General features: G+C 35.1%; 1 protein-coding gene and 1 long non-coding RNA gene across 6 annotated transcripts in view; one reads left to right on the forward strand and one right to left on the reverse strand.

Moving 5' to 3' along the window:
* The window catches only part of LOC130961235 (UPF0481 protein At3g47200-like), a 56,214-nt gene that overhangs the window by 19,277 nt on the left and 18,806 nt on the right, over positions 1-18,131 (forward strand). For 4 of the 5 annotated variants that reach the window (XR_009079443.1, XR_009079442.1, XR_009079441.1 and 1 more), the window contains exon 3: positions 9,081-9,875. Coding sequence is in view for 2 of the 5 variants with exons in the window: in XM_057886993.1 (XP_057742976.1) it covers positions 9,129-9,875 (747 nt within the window). In the remaining 3 variants the exon portion in view is untranslated. Of the gene's footprint in view, positions 1-9,080; positions 10,740-18,131 lie in introns of those variants that run through there. The other variant, XM_057886992.1, reaches the window with a different exon arrangement.
* On the reverse strand, positions 5,507-7,714 carry LOC130961236 (uncharacterized). The gene is made up of 4 exons (XR_009079444.1): positions 7,555-7,714; positions 7,409-7,463; positions 7,191-7,320; positions 5,507-5,684 (listed from the first exon to the last, which is right to left on the reverse strand). It is a non-coding gene; the product is annotated as an uncharacterized LOC130961236 (long non-coding RNA).

Genomic DNA, 18,131 nt, shown 5'->3' on the forward strand with positions numbered 1-18,131 from the left:
CAGAGATGACTGGTGCTGTGACCAGCTTAGCTTTCAGGGTCTCAAATGCCTGCAGACACTGTGTGTCAAACACAAATGGTGTGTCAGCAGCTAACAGGTTACTCAGAGGTTTGGCAATTTTCGAAAAATCCTTAATAAACCTTCTGTAGAATCCTGCATGCCCCAGAAAGCTTCTGATTGCCTTAACATTGGCAGGTGGTGGTAATTTTTCAATTACCTCTACCTTTGCCTTATCCACCTCTATTCCCCTGCTTGAAATTTTGTGCCCAAGGACAATTCCTTCAGTCACCATAAAGTGACATTTCTCCCAGTTTAAAACCAGGTTAGTTTCTTGGCATCTTTTCAGGACAAGTGATAGGTGGTTAAGACAGGAGCTGAATGAGTCTCCATATACTGAAAAGTCATCCATGAAGACTTCCAGATATTTCTCTACTATATCTGAAAAGATAGAGAGCATGCACCTCTGAAAGGTTGCAGGTGCATTGCACAGACCAAAAGGCATTCTCCTATAGGCAAACACGCCTGAAGGGCAGGTGAATGCTGTTTTCTCTTGGTCCTGAGGGTCTACTGCAATTTGGTTGTAGCCTGAATAGCCATCCAAAAAGCAGTAATAATCATGGCCAGCTAGTCTTTCTAGCATTTGGTCTATGAATGGTAAAGGAAAATGATCCTTTCTGGTGGCTGTATTGAGTCTTCTGTAGTCAATACACATGCGCCACCCTGTGACTGTCCTTGTAGGAACCAGTTCATTTTTTTCATTATGAACCACTGTCATGCCTCCCTTTTTGGGAATAACTTGGACAGGGCTCACCCAGGGGCTATCAGAAATAGGATAAATAATCCCAGCCTCTAGTAATTTAGTGACCTCTTTCTGCACCACCTCCTTCATGGCAGGATTTAGCCTCCTCTGTGGTTGAACCACTGGTTTGGCATTATCCTCCAACAGGATCTTGTGCATGCATCTAGCTGGGCTAATACCCTTGAGATCACTTATGGACCACCCAAGAGCTGTCTTGTGTGTCCTTAGCACTTTAATCAGTGCTTCCTCTTCCTGTGAATTTAAAGCAGAGCTTATAATCACTGGAAAAGTGTCACCCTCTCCCAGAAATGCATATTTCAGGGATGATGGTAGTGGTTTGAGTTCAGGCTTAGGAGGCTTATCCTCCTCCTGAGGAATTTTCGAAAATTCCTTTGCCTCCTCTGGCTCTTCCTGATCAGTTTGAGCATCTTTGAAGATGTCCTCAAGCTCTGATTCTAGGCTTTCAGCCATATTGATCTCTTCTACCAGAGAGTCAATAATGTCAGCGTCCATGCAGTCCTCTGGTGTGTCTGGATGCTGCATAGCTTTTACAGCATTCAACTTGAACTCATCCTCATTGACTCTCAAGGTTACTTCCCCCTTTTGTACATCAATGAGAGTTCGTCCAGTTGCTAGGAAGGGTCTTCCTAGAATGAGAGTTGCACTTTTGTGCTCCTCCATTTCCAGCACCACAAAGTCAGTTGGAAAGGCAAATGGCCCAACCTTGACAATCATGTCCTCTATTATGCCTGATGGGTGTTTAATGGAGCCATCAGCAAGTTGGAGGCATATCCTGGTTGGTTTGACTTCTCCAATCAACCCAAGCTTTCTGATGGTGGATGCAGGTATTAAATTGATACTTGCTCCAAGATCACATAAGGCTATCTTGGTGTAAGTGCCTTCCAATGTGCATGGTATCAGAAAGCTTCCAGGATCTTGAAGCTTTTCTGGTAAGCTTTTTAGAATGACTGCACTGCATTCTTCAGTGAGAAACACTTTTTCAGTTTCTCTCCAGTCCTTCTTATGACTTAAGATCTCTTTCATGAACTTAGCATAAGAAGGTATTTGCTCAAGTGCCTCTGCAAAAAGAATCTTTATTTCAAGAGTCCTTAAATAGTCTGCAAAGCGGGCAAATTGCTTATCCTGTTCCGCTTTGCGGAGTTTCTGAGGATAAGGCATCTTGGCTTGATATTCTTCAACCTTAGATGCTGCAGGTTTATTCCGTACAGAAGTGGTTGAAGAAGCCTTATTAGGGGGATTACTGTCAGCACTCTCAGGTGTCTGATCCTCCCTTGGCGTTTGGACGCCAGAATTGGGTGGAAAATGGGCGTTTAACGCCAACTTTTCCCTCTTTTCTGGCGTTTGAACGCCAGAACTGGGCAAGGAATGGGCGTTTAATGCCAGTTTTCCTTCCCTTTCTGGCGTTTGAATGCCAATATTCCTCTCTGGGCTCTTATTGTCCTTAGAGGGATTTTGAACAGTGGTTTGGTTGTCCTCTGTCAATTGTTCCTTGTTTGGCTTTTTGCTCTTTTGAGCAGTGTTATTCAAGGTCTTTCCACTCCTCAATTGAACTGCTTGACACTCCTCAGTTATCTGTTTAGATATTTGCTGTTTTGCTTGATTCAACTGTAGTTCTATGCTTTTATTAGCAACTTTAGTTTCATGGAGCATCTCTTTAAATTCTGCTAACTGTTCAGTCATCAGGAGCAATTGTTGATTAAGCTCATTCATCTGCTCTTGAGGATTAGGGTCAGTGACTAATGCCATGACTTCCTTCTCTGGAACGAACTCATTGCTAGAATATAGGTATTGGTTTCTAGCAACAGTGTCTATAAGCTCTTGAGCTTCTTCAATTGTCTTTCTCATGTGTATAGATCCACCAGCTAAGTGGTCTAAAGACATCTGAGCTTTTTCTGTAAGCCCATAGTAGAAAATGTCTAACTGTACCCACTCTGAAAACATTTCAGAGGGACATTTTCTTAGCATACCTCTATACCTCTCCCAGGCATCATAAAGGGATTCATTATCCTCTTGTTTAAAGCCTTGGATGTCCAGCCTTAGCTGGGTCATCCTTTTTGGAGGGTAAAAATGATTCAGGAATTTTTCTGATAACTGTTTCCATGTCTTTATGCTTGCTGTAGGTTGGTTATTCAACCACCTTTTTGCTTGATCTTTTACAGCAAACGGAAACAGTAACAGTCTGTAGACATCCTAATCTACCTCTTTATCATGTATTGTGTCAACAATTTGTAAGAACTGTGCCAGAAACTTAGTAGGTTCTTCCTCTGGAAGACCGGAATACTGGCAATTTTGCTGCACTATGATAATGAGTTGAGGGTTTAGCTCAAAGCTGCTTGCTTTGATGGGAGGTACACAGATGCTACTCCCATATGCAGCTGTACTGGGGTTGGCATAGGACCCCAGAGTCCTCTTGGACTGATTAATTCCACTTAAGTCCATAATGGACAAAAGGGAAATGAGAATAATTGCAAAGAGATAAATTTTTGTTTATTTTTATTTTTTTTTGAAATAACCGAAAAAAAAAGAAAATTTAAAATAAAATAAAATAAGATAAAAGAAAAATAGAATAAAGTTTGAAAATTTAAAAATAAAATAAGATCAAAGCAAATTGAGAACTGAATCAATTAGTAAAGAAAAAGATTTTGAAAACAGCAATTAAGAAGATATGATTGAAAAATTTTTATGAAAAAGATTTGATTTTTTTTTAAAAAAGAGGAAAGAGAGAAACACAAAAAGACACCAAACTTAAAATTTTAGAAAATCAAACACTAATTTTTTTCGAAAATTTTAGAGGAAAAACACAAAGAGGACACCAAACTTAGAACTTTTATGAATCAAAAAGGGACTAAGAACAATAAAAAAAAATTCGAAAATTAAAAGAAGAAAAACAAAAAGCATGCAATTGACACCAAACTTAGAATATGAACTAGACTCAACTAAAAGACTCTAAACCAACAAAAAGAAAACAGTCCTAATCTAAGCAACAAAATAAACCGTTAGTTGTCCAAACTTGAACAATCCCCGGCAACGGCGCCAAAAACTTGGTGCACGAAATTGCAATAACACTTTTGCAATCCCGCACAACTAACCAGCAAGTGCACTGGGTCGTCCAAGTAATACCTTGCGTGAGCAAGGGTCGATCCCACGGAGATTGTCGGCTTGAATCAAGCTATGGTTATCTTGTAAATCTTAGTCAGGAGATCAGAAATTATCAGGATTGATTGTAAAAAGCAAAAGGACATGAAATGGTTACGTGTACTGCAGTAATGGAGAATGGGTTGAGGTTTGGAGATGCTCCATCTTCTGAATCTCTGCTTTCCTACTGTCTTCTTCATCAAACACGCAGGTCTCCTTCCATGGCAAGCTCGTATAGGGTTTCGCTGTTGTCAGCAGCTACCTCCCATCCGCGCAGTGAAAGCTAATGCACACACTCTGTCACAGTGCTGCCAATCACCGGTTTGGTTCCCTCCCCTACCGGAATAGAATCACTCTTTTGCGTCTGTCACTAACGCCCAGTAGGTTACAGGTTTGAAGCACGTCACAGTCATTCAATCATTGAATCCTACTCAGAATACCACAGACAAGGTTTAGACCTTCCGGATTCTCTTGAATGCTGCCATCAGGTCCTGCCTATACCACGAAGATTCCGATTAAAGAACCCAAGAGATAACTACTCAATCTAAGATAGAACAGAGGTGGTTGTCAGGCACGTGTTCATAGTTGAGAATGATGATGATTGTCACGGATCATCACATTCATCCGGATTAAGAACAAGTGTTATCTTAGAATGGAAGCAAGCATGATTGAATAAGAAACAGTAGTAATTGCATTAATCCATCAAGACACAGCAGAGCTCCTCACCCCCAACCATGGGGTTTAGAGACTCATGCTGTGGAAGAAAACGTGTAAAATGTCATAAGGTTGCATAAGGTACGGATACAATGTCAAAAGATCCTATAAGTAGTAAACTAGTGTCCTAAGGTTTACAGAATTGAGTAAATGACAGAAAAATCCACTTCCGGGCCCACTTGGTGTGTGCTTGGGCTGAGCAATGAAGGAATTTCGTGTAGAGACCTTTTCTGGAGTTAAACGCCAGCTTTCATGCCAGTTTGGGCGTTTAACTCCAAATTTTATGCCAGTTCCGGCGTTTAACGCTGGAATTTCTGTAGGTGACTTTGAGCGCCGGTTTGGGCCATCAAATCTTGAGCAAAGTATGGACTATTATATATTGCTGGAAAGCCCAGGATGTCTACTTTCCAATGCCGTTGAGAGCGTGCCAATTGGGCTTCTGTAGCTCCAGAAAATCCACTTCGAGTGCAGGGAGGTCAGAATCCAACAGCATCTGCAGTCCTTTTCAGTCTCAGGATCAGATTTTTGCTCAGAATCCTCAATTTCAGTCAGAAAATACCTGAAATCACAGAAAAACACACAAACTCATAGTAAAGTCCAGAAAAGTGAATTTTAATTAAAAACTAATAAAAATATACTAAAAACTAACTAAAAGATACTAAAAGCATACTAAAAACAATGCCAAAAAGCATACAAATTATCCGCTCATCACCTGCGAAGTCAAGACTGGCCGGAGAATATACACACACACATATATATATATATATATATATATATATATATATATATATATATATATATATATATATATATATATATATATATACATATCCAAATCCCAAATGTACATATACAAAATCCTGCCTCTCCATACACCTCTAGGAGGATCAAAAAGAATAAGTTATGTGGAGAGAAAGCTAAGTACATAAATATACATCATAGCATAACAAAATAACCCAGTAATCACTCCGCTTCAAGAGTCCAGACGCCTAACGAGATGCCTCTCGATCTGCATCTGAAAAACAACAATATAGTATGGAATGAGAACCGGAGGTTCTCAGCATGGTAAAAGTGCCACACACATAATATATAAGGTCCTGGAAATGCCAGAGGCAATCCTAGAACGCCGACACTCAGATTTTAGAGCTTAAAGTATTAAACAGAAGTCATAAAAGGTGGTTTACTAAGGATATTTAAATCTAACTTAACCTTAAATCTAAATCCCATTCTGCCATTCCGCCTTACCTCCAACTCCATCATGCATTTTCACAGACAACTAAACAGATAAAGGCAAGCACAATAAGGTTACAAGTACTACAGATAGCAAATATACATTTAACATGGCAAGTACATTTAGGCACACCCAGTTAATACACAAGCAAGTAATTCAAGTAATATGCATATGATGCATGCCTGTTCTATGGCTGATGAGGCTCATCTGTCGGTTATCCAGCCAACCCGACAAGTCTGAATTATCCTTAGACTGTCCCCCGACGTGCATCCGCAAGAGTTTATGCATAGCTTTTTCTCAAATAATCAATATTGCTCAATGGGGGTAACATTCCCGGGAATTTATATAATGCCCGGTCACACTTACGTCGTAGGGTCAACAGAGTATCGAGTTTTCAACCTAGTACACATGGTGGCAAGCCACGGCATTTGATCCAGGAAATCTCGTATCTCAGATTATTCAAATTCATAAGCCATATAAATAATTCAATTATAATTCATCAACATTCACATTATTCTCAATTACATCTCATTCATCATCATACATCAAACATATTCAATCCTTATCCTTCATCATCACATCTCCCATTCCGTCCATCAATAGTTCCAATTCAAAACATAATTTATCCTTTTCTAAATGAATTAAACTTCAAACTTAAAACATACTCATTTTCTTAATAACTTAAAATCAAACCATATACCCTTTAAGTCTAATTCTCTTTTAAATAATCATATAAACAAAATCTCTAACTTTTATAAAATTTCAGCAGCATCTCCTCTAAAACTCGGACGTTGCCACCCTTTTCGGGTCCAAACCTGCTTTCTTTTCAATTCAACATACCCTTCCTCATCATCATAACAGTCACCACAATAAATCTACCTTAGATCAACAATTATACTCATACAATATTCAAATCCAACAACCAAAATTCAACTAAGGATCATAATTTACTAATCCTAGGCTTCTAACACAAAATACCTCATTATCACAACAACCTCCATAATAGTTATACCTCAAATCAATAATTCGCCAAATCATTAGTTAATCAACAAGCACCAAACCAACCATGTTCATCAACAATAACATTCAACCATAATTCTCTCCAAATTAATATAATAACATTCACCATCCAAAATTAATAATTAATTATCCAATAAACTTCAACCAAATATATTCATCGACAAATTACTAAACATTAAACATACACCTGCATTCCGACTTATCCTATGGTCGTCTAGCCTAAGTTTTTACAGAACATTATATATTAAATGCAAGAAACCTAAACCATACCTTGGCCGATTTCCACGTAACGACCAAAGCAAATTATTTAAAAGCAAGGCAGCCCCTTCAAAATTCAACTAATCAGCTTCCTCCAAGTTCCAATATTCACAATTTCAAGCTCCAATTATTTATTCACAACCTAATACACATTCATAACATATATATGTCCAATTTAATACTCAAAGCTCAAATTCAAAGAAAATAAAATAGAATTATCGTATCCTCACCTTACCCAAGCTTCACATAAGCAAGAATGAACGTTTTTCTCAAGCTAATTAGATCCTAAAACATCAGAAATCAAAGAAATTCAACATCTCTTCCAATTATTTGAAAATTGAGAGAAAAGAGTGGCTGGAAGTGATTAATGGCTTACCAAAGAAATTGTTCCGGTAGAAACGTAGAGCTCGACGCAGTGAACGCGTGACGGCAAACAGTGCGGCGATCGGAACTCGGACGGAGAAGTTACGGGAGCGAGAACTCACCGTAACCTTTACGGGAATGTTTTCCCTTCTTTTCCTCCCCTGGAGTGCTGCTGCCTCTGCTGCGTTTTATGAAGGAAATGGGCTTCAAGCTCATTTAATATGTTGGTCCGGTTGGACCGATGGCCCGGTTTGGATCCGGTTCAACCGGTTCGGTCCGTTCGGTTTAATCTTGGGCCGATTTCTTTAAAATTGGTGTCAAAATTCTCGTTTCGATGAGCTCTATCCTAATTTGATATAATATTCACATTTCTAATCCTCCTTATTAAAAATTAATTTATTGACTAATTATTTACTAATTTAACCGGAGTTTACATTATTCTTTTTATAATTAAATTTAAATTTAAAATTTTAATATAACTAAACATTCTTATTAAACCTAAATGGCATTTTAGCGTTTCTAAAATTAATCCTAACAACTTATTTTTGTTTTAATTTTAAAGAGGTTACTTTAGCTATTTATATTTTAGTTTTTTAAAATTAAATTAAATTTTTTAATTTATAATACAACAATCAAGTAATTTAATTAATTATAAGGGTATTTTAGTCTTGTTTAAAATTAACCTTAAAAGGTTGTTTTGTTCTTTTAGAAATTAATTATAAGAGTGCTTTAGTTGTTTTTTAAAGTTTAAATTTATATATCTACCAATACAGTTAAATAACTTTTATTCTAGAAGGTCATTTTACACTTTTTTTTAACATTAATCCTAAAATATTAAATAATTATAGGATATTTTAGTCTTTTTAATATTAAATTAGAATCTCTAATTGCGAATAAATCAAAATATTTTAATTAATCCTATAAAAATTTTTTAGTGATATAAGATTATTGTTTAAAATATATTTTAGTTTTTTAAAATTAATGCTAAATGAGTACTTTTAAAAAATAACTATGTGGAAATTTTAGTATTTTTAAAATAAAATTTGAATTTTATTTTGTAATACAATTAAACAATTTTGAACATAAAAGAGCGTTTTGATTTTTTTAAATATTAATATTAAAATATTATTTTTTCAATATTAAAAATTATTCAATTCTTTCAAAAAAATAACTTAAAAGGACAATGTAGTCTTTGTATAATTAATTTAAAAATATAGTATATTAAAAAAATATAATATATTTTAAAAATAAAATTAAAAATAAAAATATCTATTGATGTCAATTAAATAATTCTCGTATCAATTTTGATTAAACTATGTATTTATAATAACAATATATATTAAATAAAGTGCTAAGAGACTAGCAGTCTTTAGTTGTTATTAGTGTTTTTAATAGTGTAAGATTATATTGACGTAGAATTATTTATTTTTTTTATTAGTTAAAAGCTCACCAAATTTTAATAAAAATGCTGGTTTTAAACTTTCTCAACTTATTTTTCAATAATTCCTTGGTTTAAAAAGAGAAAGCTGTTTGTTGTAGGCAAAGGAAAGCTAAGTATTAGGCAAAGAAAAGTTAAAGTATTAGGCAATGGCTGAGATTAGAGAAGAACCACTTCAGCCTCAGAATGAGGACTTGAATGCCCGGCTTGCTAGGATGCTTCAGTTTCAGCTACATCATCAACCTTTAAAACCCAGGATTCAAAGAATTCCTCGTTTTCTGTGGCGTAGAAATCCCAAGTTTGTTGACTACTACTGTTCACCACCGCAGATGATATCATTTGGTCCCATCCATCATCAGCTTGAAGTTACTAATCTCAAGCGAGGACACCAACTCAAAACTAGTTGGGCAAATCGCTATCTTGAAAAAATGAAGATGTATGGAGATGAAAATAATAATCCAATAGTGTCTCTGTACGCAACTGTAGAAAGCAATGTTGGGAGAATGAGGAAGCTGTTCAGTCAAGACGTGATTCGAAATTACGATGATAGAAAACTGGCTGACATGTTGTTTGTGGATGGATGTGCTTTGCTGTTTTTCATGGGCACTGTTGATGAAAAAGATCCAGAAAGCTTGAACCTGAAGCTTAACCAATTAATGTATGTATGGACAGATATGATTTTGTTGGAAAACCAACTTCCAATGGAGTTGCTGGAGCTTCTATGCGGTGAGAGAGGGTTGTTGCCCAACTTATTTTACAATTTTCTATTCATGGGCTTAACAAGGACAGATCGAGATTCAATATTCACATGGTCAAATGACTGCAAACCAGCTCATCTTCTGGATTATATTCGCTTGTTTCACACGTCATCACTCTCATCATCATTACCTATTCAGGTAAAGCCTTCTCTACTTGATCGCAGTATTTGCTTCTGTCGTACTAGGTTATTCAAAAAAAAGAAAACTCTACCTCTCAGACAAAAAGATCCTTGGCATAGATATAAGAACATAAGGGATCTTAGAAACGTAGGAATTCGGGTGGAAGCAAACACTTCTGAATGGAAATGGAGTAACATATCTTTTACCTCCAAATGGTTTAGCGGACAACTGATGCTTCCAGGGATTGTAGTTGATAATGTTGCACCTTATCTCTATGTCAACATGATTGCATATGAGATGCTTCCTAGTTCTAACAACAACTTCCAGTGCTGCTCCTACTTCTTTCTGATGGATTCCCTGATTGATGATGCCGAGGATGTGAAGGAGCTCAGATTAGCTGGTGTCCTTCAAAACTTGCTCGGAAGTGATGAAGATGTGGCCAAATTATTCAATGCATTAGGGTATCTATTACCCGCTAAAATGTTCAATTGCACCACAAGAAATGGTGCGCTGGCCTATAACGATAAATATATTAAAATCAAGCATCAGATTGATAAGCATTACACAAATAGATGGAAGACTTGGCGGGCTCAATTACACACCACTTACTTCAATAACCCGTGGTCTATCATTGCCTTTCTTGCAGCTGTCTTGGCATTGTTTCTCACTTGTGTCCAGACATGGTACGCTGTATTTTCCTAAATAAAGTCAGATATAAACTGATAACAAACTCGTAGAGTAAGTAAGGTTTAATTTGCACCTACCTGTAGTAGAAAAAGTATAAGAAATTTTGTTTGCAGCAAGTATCCTGTGATGTAACCCCTCTCCTTTGCCCTTCTTTTCTTCCATGAGAGCTGTAATGTTATGACGGATAAAGTTCAATCAGGCGTCTAAATTTTCACCTTATAATCATTTTGCTTCGTGAATTTTAAACATACTCAAATAATAGCTATTAGACTTTACAAATGAAAATCAAATATATTATTCTAATCGATTATGCTACGTATACATCAAAATCAGGTTTTAAAGTTAGATATCAGTATAAAATATATATTAGAATATAAATATATATTAAAAATTAATTAAATTTTACATGTATTTATACATAAATACTTGTTAAATCTATCTTATAAATTTACACCCTATTATATTTCTTTCTCATGTTTTAGTAAAGTGAAAAATTATGTAATATTTTGTATATTAAATTAATTTTTAAAGACAAAAATTTTTGTAAGTGAAGTAGAATATAAGATTTCGAATTTTTAAAAAATAAATAATAAATTATTTATAACTTATTATATTTATTTATAATTTTATTATCAAAAAATTATCTTACAAAAAGTAATTAAATCAAAGTGATGAGACTTTGAGTTTAATATTAATTATAATTTATATCATTTTTATGATAATTTGGTATTTTTTATTTAAAATTTAAAGTTTTAGTAATTAAAAAATAATGAGGGTTTGTTAATTTAATTTGATGAATAAAAAAATTAATTATATTATATCTAATTTTTAAATTAGAGTACTTATTTAAAAATAATTTGTAAGTTGGTAAATAAATAGTATTCTCAAAAATAATTTTATTGAACTATATTTGATTTTTAATTACTGTTCTACCCTTATTTTTTTTAACCCTAACCGTAATTTACAAACACACTCACATTAGTCCTAAGTCTTAAAAACCCAGCTGCTACCCTCGTTCACCCACACACACCTTACGGTAATAGAAAGAAAGAGAGAACGAAGAAGGAGGAAAAGAGAAAGAAGAAAGACGAGAAAGAAGAAGAGAGGGAGAAGAGGGAAAAGATTGACGCCAGCTTACTGCCGTCGCAGAGGAGGGAGCTCAGAGGAAAGAGAGACGACTCGCAAAGGAGATGAGAGAGAGACGATATGATGCGAGAAAGAGGAGGAGAAAGGTGGCGCTACTCTATGCCACCTTGCCTTATCGCCATCGCTACCGTTCATTGAATCCAACACCATCGTCAAATCCCATGTCGTCGTTGAGACCGTCATCGCCGTCACCGAAAATGTCATCCCCGTCACTGCATGTGAGAGAGAGAAAACGTGAGAAAACGTGTGAAGCTTGTGCCATGAAGAAGAGGGTTGTTTCTCCCACCGCTGCAGCCAATACTGTCGAGCCACTGCAGAAGACTGCGTCGCGGTGTCTGTGGCCGTTGGAAAACGGTGCTGTGGTCGCCGAAAGCACCGCTGGAAGTGATGCTACCCATTCCTTCATTCCTTTTTGGTACAGTAAGTATTCTTATTCCAAAACCCTCGTCGTTAGTGTTCGGTTATAGCCTGTTAAAGATTTTGAGGTAATAATATCTCATGGTCATGTTACTGTGATTGCACATCGAAACTGCTAGTACTGCTGCTGTTGTTGCGTTTATGTTGTTGTCATTGGTTCAGTCGTGTAGTTGAGTCACAATTGCGGTAGAGGTTGTTTGTTTTTAACAAATTTGGAATGTTTCAAAAGTTTAGAAAATACATGCATTTGAGTTGATGAGTATTTTATGGCTTGATTATCTATATTAAAGTGGAATTAATTAAGCTTTGAATAATTTAAGATTATTTTTCGTAATTGATTGAAATCGATAATGGATTAAAAAAGAGATTAATAGCTCTAATAATAAAATTAATTAGTAACAATGCTTGAAGTTTCTTGGTGGGTGGATTAGGACTTAAATAACTTGTATGCTGCCCTAATGTGTGAAGATTTAATAACTTAAAGATAAATTAAGATAACAAAACAAATACACTGATATTAAATATCTAATTTGTATACACTGAGAAAGGGGTTGATATTGGAACTCTGTTTGGTATACGAAAGGTTGAGAATTGTTGAATGCTTTGAATGGTTGAGAAGGGTCGAGTGATGTTTGGTTGGATGGAACCCTTAAAGGGTGATAAAGTCTAAGTTTTAAGGGAGGTATTGCCAAAATTTTTATAGGAGTTTGAACGAAAAATGAATAATAAAAATACTGAAAATTGGTGTTATTTTCAATAAAAACTAGAGATTTTGATTTGAAGTTTATTGGGTTAATTTTGATTAAATAATTACGTTTTAAGAATTTTAGTAAATTTAAAGTATTTGAATTTAGTTGGTGAAAATGAAATGAATTTTGAATTTTTTGAAAATGTCTTAAACTTAAAAAGAAATTAGAGCTAAAAACTAGTTTTGAGAACTTGGTTAAATAGAAAATGAGTTTATTTGATTAATTTTAAATAAAGAGCCATGTTTTGAGGATTTCTAATGATTTTGAAGAAATGGATAATTGAAATAAATACAACATAGAGTTGGAGTTATTTAACAACTTTGTTAAGAAAAATTAGATTTTAATGATTTTGTTAACTTGTGAAATCGATTTGTGATTTAACTTAATTGATTTTGATTGACAACAAAAAGAGTAAATAAGTGATTAATGTTAACTGGAAAGGAGATTTGATTAATTAGTTAAAGATTTAAAAAGATAAGTTATTTTATCAATCAATGGGTTCGCGTTTAAAAATTGTAAATATGAGATAGTGTTGATGGAGCTAATTAATAGAGTTGGAGGAAAAAGAGATAATTGCGGAATATGTACTTAAGTTATGATTTTCAAAAATTATGAGATAAAGGTTGAAGACCTTGAGAGTACTTTAAATTAAACTTGAAGTTCCTGAAAGTTTAGTTTGTTAGCCCCAAAGTGACTAATTAAAGAAAAATATAACGAGATTGAATGAGAAAAAGTTTGAGTTTGATTATCGATGATGTGTTTGAGTTAGCTTAAGATTGATTATGAATGATTATGTGTATAAGTTAGTTGCAACCTTGACCTCAAGTCTAGGGTATTGTATTAGAGATCTCATACCTGTAAGCCTTATGTAACGGCCAAACCTTAACCCGATAGATATTAAAGGGTGCGGTGTAGATTGACATTGTATTGGTGGTTGTATGAGAATTATATTTCTTATGAGGTCGATAATGAAAAATGAGATTGATATGAGGCTTGTGTTGAAAACTATGATTTAGTTGATATATATGTAAGAGATTATGATGAATTTGATGATGATTATTGGTTGGTATGGACAGGGGTTTTGTCCCGCTTGCGTGATTATAAATTATGTCTATGATTAAGATGATGGTTTTAGGTGATGAGGATTATGATGAATTTGATTATGATGGTTTTGATTGATGGTGATTATTGTTTAGCAAGGACGTGAATTTTGTCCCACTTGCAGTATTAATGATGAGGCACCTGCGCCTGGCAAGGATGGTGGCTTTGTCCCGCTTGCTCAGTGCTGCGATGTGGATGTAGCGATGGTGATTTTGTCTTACCCACGGTAAGGATGGTGGCTTTGTCCCGCTCATGGATAGGCAAGTTGAGGTTGACGATTCTCTCTTTTGTATTATTGTGGATAAGTAGGGTTGATGATTCTCTCTCTTGTTACATCGAGAGATTAGATAGAAGGTTGAGGATTCATTTCGATTCAATTTCTGATTGTAGTGTGAACAAATTAGGTTGAAGATTCTCTATTATTGCATCACAGTCTCTTTCTGATTGTGAAGTGTGGCAGATACTATATCCCAAGAGTGTGGCAGACACTACATCCTAGATAGTGCTACCTCCAATGAGATGATGGAAGATTGAGGATTGTAAGACCTAGAATTTTTAAAAAATCTTATTATAAGCTAAATTCAATTTATTTATTCATTAAAGACTTTAATCTTAGAACTTATTTTATTAAAGATAATTAAAGCAAATTTGGTAAATTGAGCTTAAACTATATTTTATAAAAATGTGATTAATATGCTTATTTTATAATTTAAATTAGAAATAATTAATTCAACTTAGCAATATGTTGATAAATAATGTTCTTAAATATTTTAAGAGAGTATATTTGGTTTTAATATTACTCTACCCTCCAATTTTATAAAAATATCTATTCATATCTATCCATATTCTTTTATAAAATCCTAACTTCTAACCCTAAATCCCAAAATCCCCAAATTCATTCAGAAACCCTAATTTTCCCAATTCACAAACTCTAATCCCTTATCCCCCTTACTCCTAAAACGCGCGCGCGCATACACACACACACACAGGAGAGGAGAGCTTCTGAGAGAGCTGAGAGGAAGGGAGGGAGTTGCACCACGTCTTCGTTCAGCCATCATCTGGCCCGTCATCGCCGGCGTCTCACTGCCATCGCTGTGGAGACCAAACGCCTCTGAGGTTCCTGCCGCCACCTTAGAGCCCGTCGTCATCAAGAGCGTCAGGAGAAAGAGAGAGAGACGAACTCGCGAGGGAGAGAGAGGAGGTTGCGCCGCGCAGCCATGGAGTCCGTCACACACGTCGCCCCCACCGTCGGAAACAGAACCACGAAGAGGAGAGGAAGAATGATGTTGGGATGAAACTGAGCTGCAAGGTACTGACCAAGAAGAAGCTTTGTCTTCGTCGGCGCTGACAACGCTGCGCACCGCCGTCAGCGCTGCCGTCGAAGGGAGCTCGCTGTCACAATTCTATCACCATTGAGCTTGAAGGGAAGCGCCACTGATAGTACCCGACAGCAGCTTCCCCTGCATTCCCAGCATCGACCTATTTTCAAATTATTTAGTATGCATCAATCACCCTTACAGATTGCTCAACAGCAAAATCTCTTCTTTTTTTTAAACAAATGATTGGATTAAACAAAAATATTAGTTTCTCCTCTAATTCATTCAAATACACAAACTTTCAAACGATTCACCAAAGAGTAAATAGGTTGAACCAAAGAGAAGAAAGTGATTAAAATTTAGACGATCATATGATTAAAATCAGCAACAAATTCAACTCAGGGATGATTTTGATCAACCAAAAAACTAGCTCAGTGATATTTTTCAGCAACAAATTTATCTTACAGTAACAAATTCAGCAAATACTACTTTATTCACGATTTACAGCAACAAGGCAAATTAATTGATTAGCAATTCAACAACTTCTCAAAATACAAGAAGAAGGAAAATCGGAAAAGGGAGAACAGGGGAAGCGATGATGCATGGACTCACCAATGGCGACTTGGTGACGGCGAGGACCCGAAACAAGAAGACGACGAGCGACAACCCCACGACGGTCCACGATCCTCGGCGACGGCGAGGACTCGAAACCAGAAAACGACGAGCGACGACGACACGACAAGTTGCTTCTGTCGCCTGCAACGAGTATTCCAGGGAAGGCCGCGAGACGTTTAAACGTCGGCAATGAGATGAGACGACCAATGAGACGCCGGCGAGTGTGAAGGAGACGAGACTTGAGTGAGATCGAGAGAGACTCTAGAGGGCTAGTGGCAGTGAGAGAGAAGAGAGGGTTTGAGCCTGAGAATTGAAAGTGAGAGAGACGTTCTTGAATGTGAGTTGAGAAAATCCAGGAAGATGAAGCTCTTTTTTTTAGTTTTCTAGAGATTAGGGTTCATGAATAGCATCAATAAGATTGAAGTAGTTTTTTATGTTTTTTAGTGTTGATGAACAATTAAATGTGTTTTTATTTATTTAGTCACAAAAAAAATGTGTTTTTATTTTTAAATGATTTAAAATTTGAAATTATAAGATGAAAGTTAGTTGATTTTTAAAATTTAATTAATTTAAATTAATAGTTATTGTTTAAAGGATAGTTAGGTCTTTTTTAAAATTAAATAAAAAATATTTTTATTTTTTATTAAATTATAAGGATATTTTAGTAAAAGTATTAATATTATATATTTAAAAAAAATAAATAAATGCTGATGTGGACACGTGTCGTTTTATTATTTGTCTACATTTTTATCGTATCGATACGTATGAATTTATTATTGTTCCGAAGCAAACACCATAAAAAATATATGAAATATTAATGAAATTACATTAACAAATAGTGTAAATAATTATAATGAATGGACATACAAAAAATAAATGAACTTTAAATGAATATGAATGTGAAATAAAAATTAATAAAAAGCAAAATACTTAAGAAAAAAAAAGAGTAAGGTACTTGACCAAAAGAAATAAAAATAAGAGTAAAATAGTAGTTTAAGTTCCTAAAAATTTTTACTTTAAACAAATTAGTCCCTAAAAAAATATCAATTTAATCTTTTAGGATAGGAAACTAGCAAACTCAAGTGCCCTAACTTTTTCGAAATTCAGTCAAAATCAACTGAGACAAAGATCTTTGCCATCAATGATCACCATCGACATGTCAAGAAACGCCTTGTGAATTTATATGTAGAATTTATATGTTGTGGGACAAATTGATATGTTGTGGGACAAATTTATATGTAGAATTTATATGTTGCCATCAATGATCACCATCAATGATCTTTGCAACTATGTAGAATTTATATGTTGTGGGACAAATTGATAAAATTTTTTAGATTAAAATTACTTCATCTGAAAAAAACACACCATATTTACCCTTCCTAGTGAACTTACTCGCAGATTCGAGAATACTACCTCCTCTCCACAATCTATGTCTTCGCTACAATACATGAGTACCACTTAAATACTTAATACACTTTCCCAAAATGCATATATAAGCATCATCATTTACCAATCCCATAGAATTGGGACAAATAAAAACATGCCCTACTTCACCCCCGCATAGAGTTTGAGGTGAGGCCTTGGATAGAAAATATGTTTAGCACCTGGACACGACGCACAACAGACGCCTACTTAACCTCCTCCATTCACCTTGCATTCATGTTCCATAGTAGATCTACACACTGAAAAAATAGCCGATGATTAGCGAGTTCGATTGACAAACCTTTTGTCAAATGGATTAAGATCGATTGGGTTCAGTGATGCGAATTGGAGCTAACTTTAACAGACCACATCTCATTATATATGGACAAAGGAGATGACAATAAAAAATACCCAATCCTATAGAACTATCGTCTTTAACCAATGTTGGCGTTGTTGTCAAGCTAACTGCAATTACTGTCCAAGTTGAACAACATTGTTTTGACTTAAAACGATGCTTTTTTTTAACATGTATTTAATGCAACAAATTTTTATTTTAAAATTTTAGATTTTATTTTAAAGAGTAAATATGATCTCTTATAATTTATTTTATCGGTGAAACTAAAAAAATATGAAAAAAATATTCAAAAATAAAAGATCATACTTTATCCTTTTAAATAAAAATCCAAAATTTTAAAAATTCCAATTCTTAAATGTAACATCTTCCAAAGATGCTTTGAGGTCCATAATATTCTTTTTCCACAGAAGACTTGGCCCGTTTTTAGATACAAATTAAAGCTTCTCTATTGTTAAGTTAAAGCCAA

Source organism: Arachis stenosperma, chromosome 2, assembly GCF_014773155.1.
Source record: "Arachis stenosperma cultivar V10309 chromosome 2, arast.V10309.gnm1.PFL2, whole genome shotgun sequence".
NCBI classification, from domain to species: domain Eukaryota; kingdom Viridiplantae; phylum Streptophyta; class Magnoliopsida; order Fabales; family Fabaceae; genus Arachis; species Arachis stenosperma.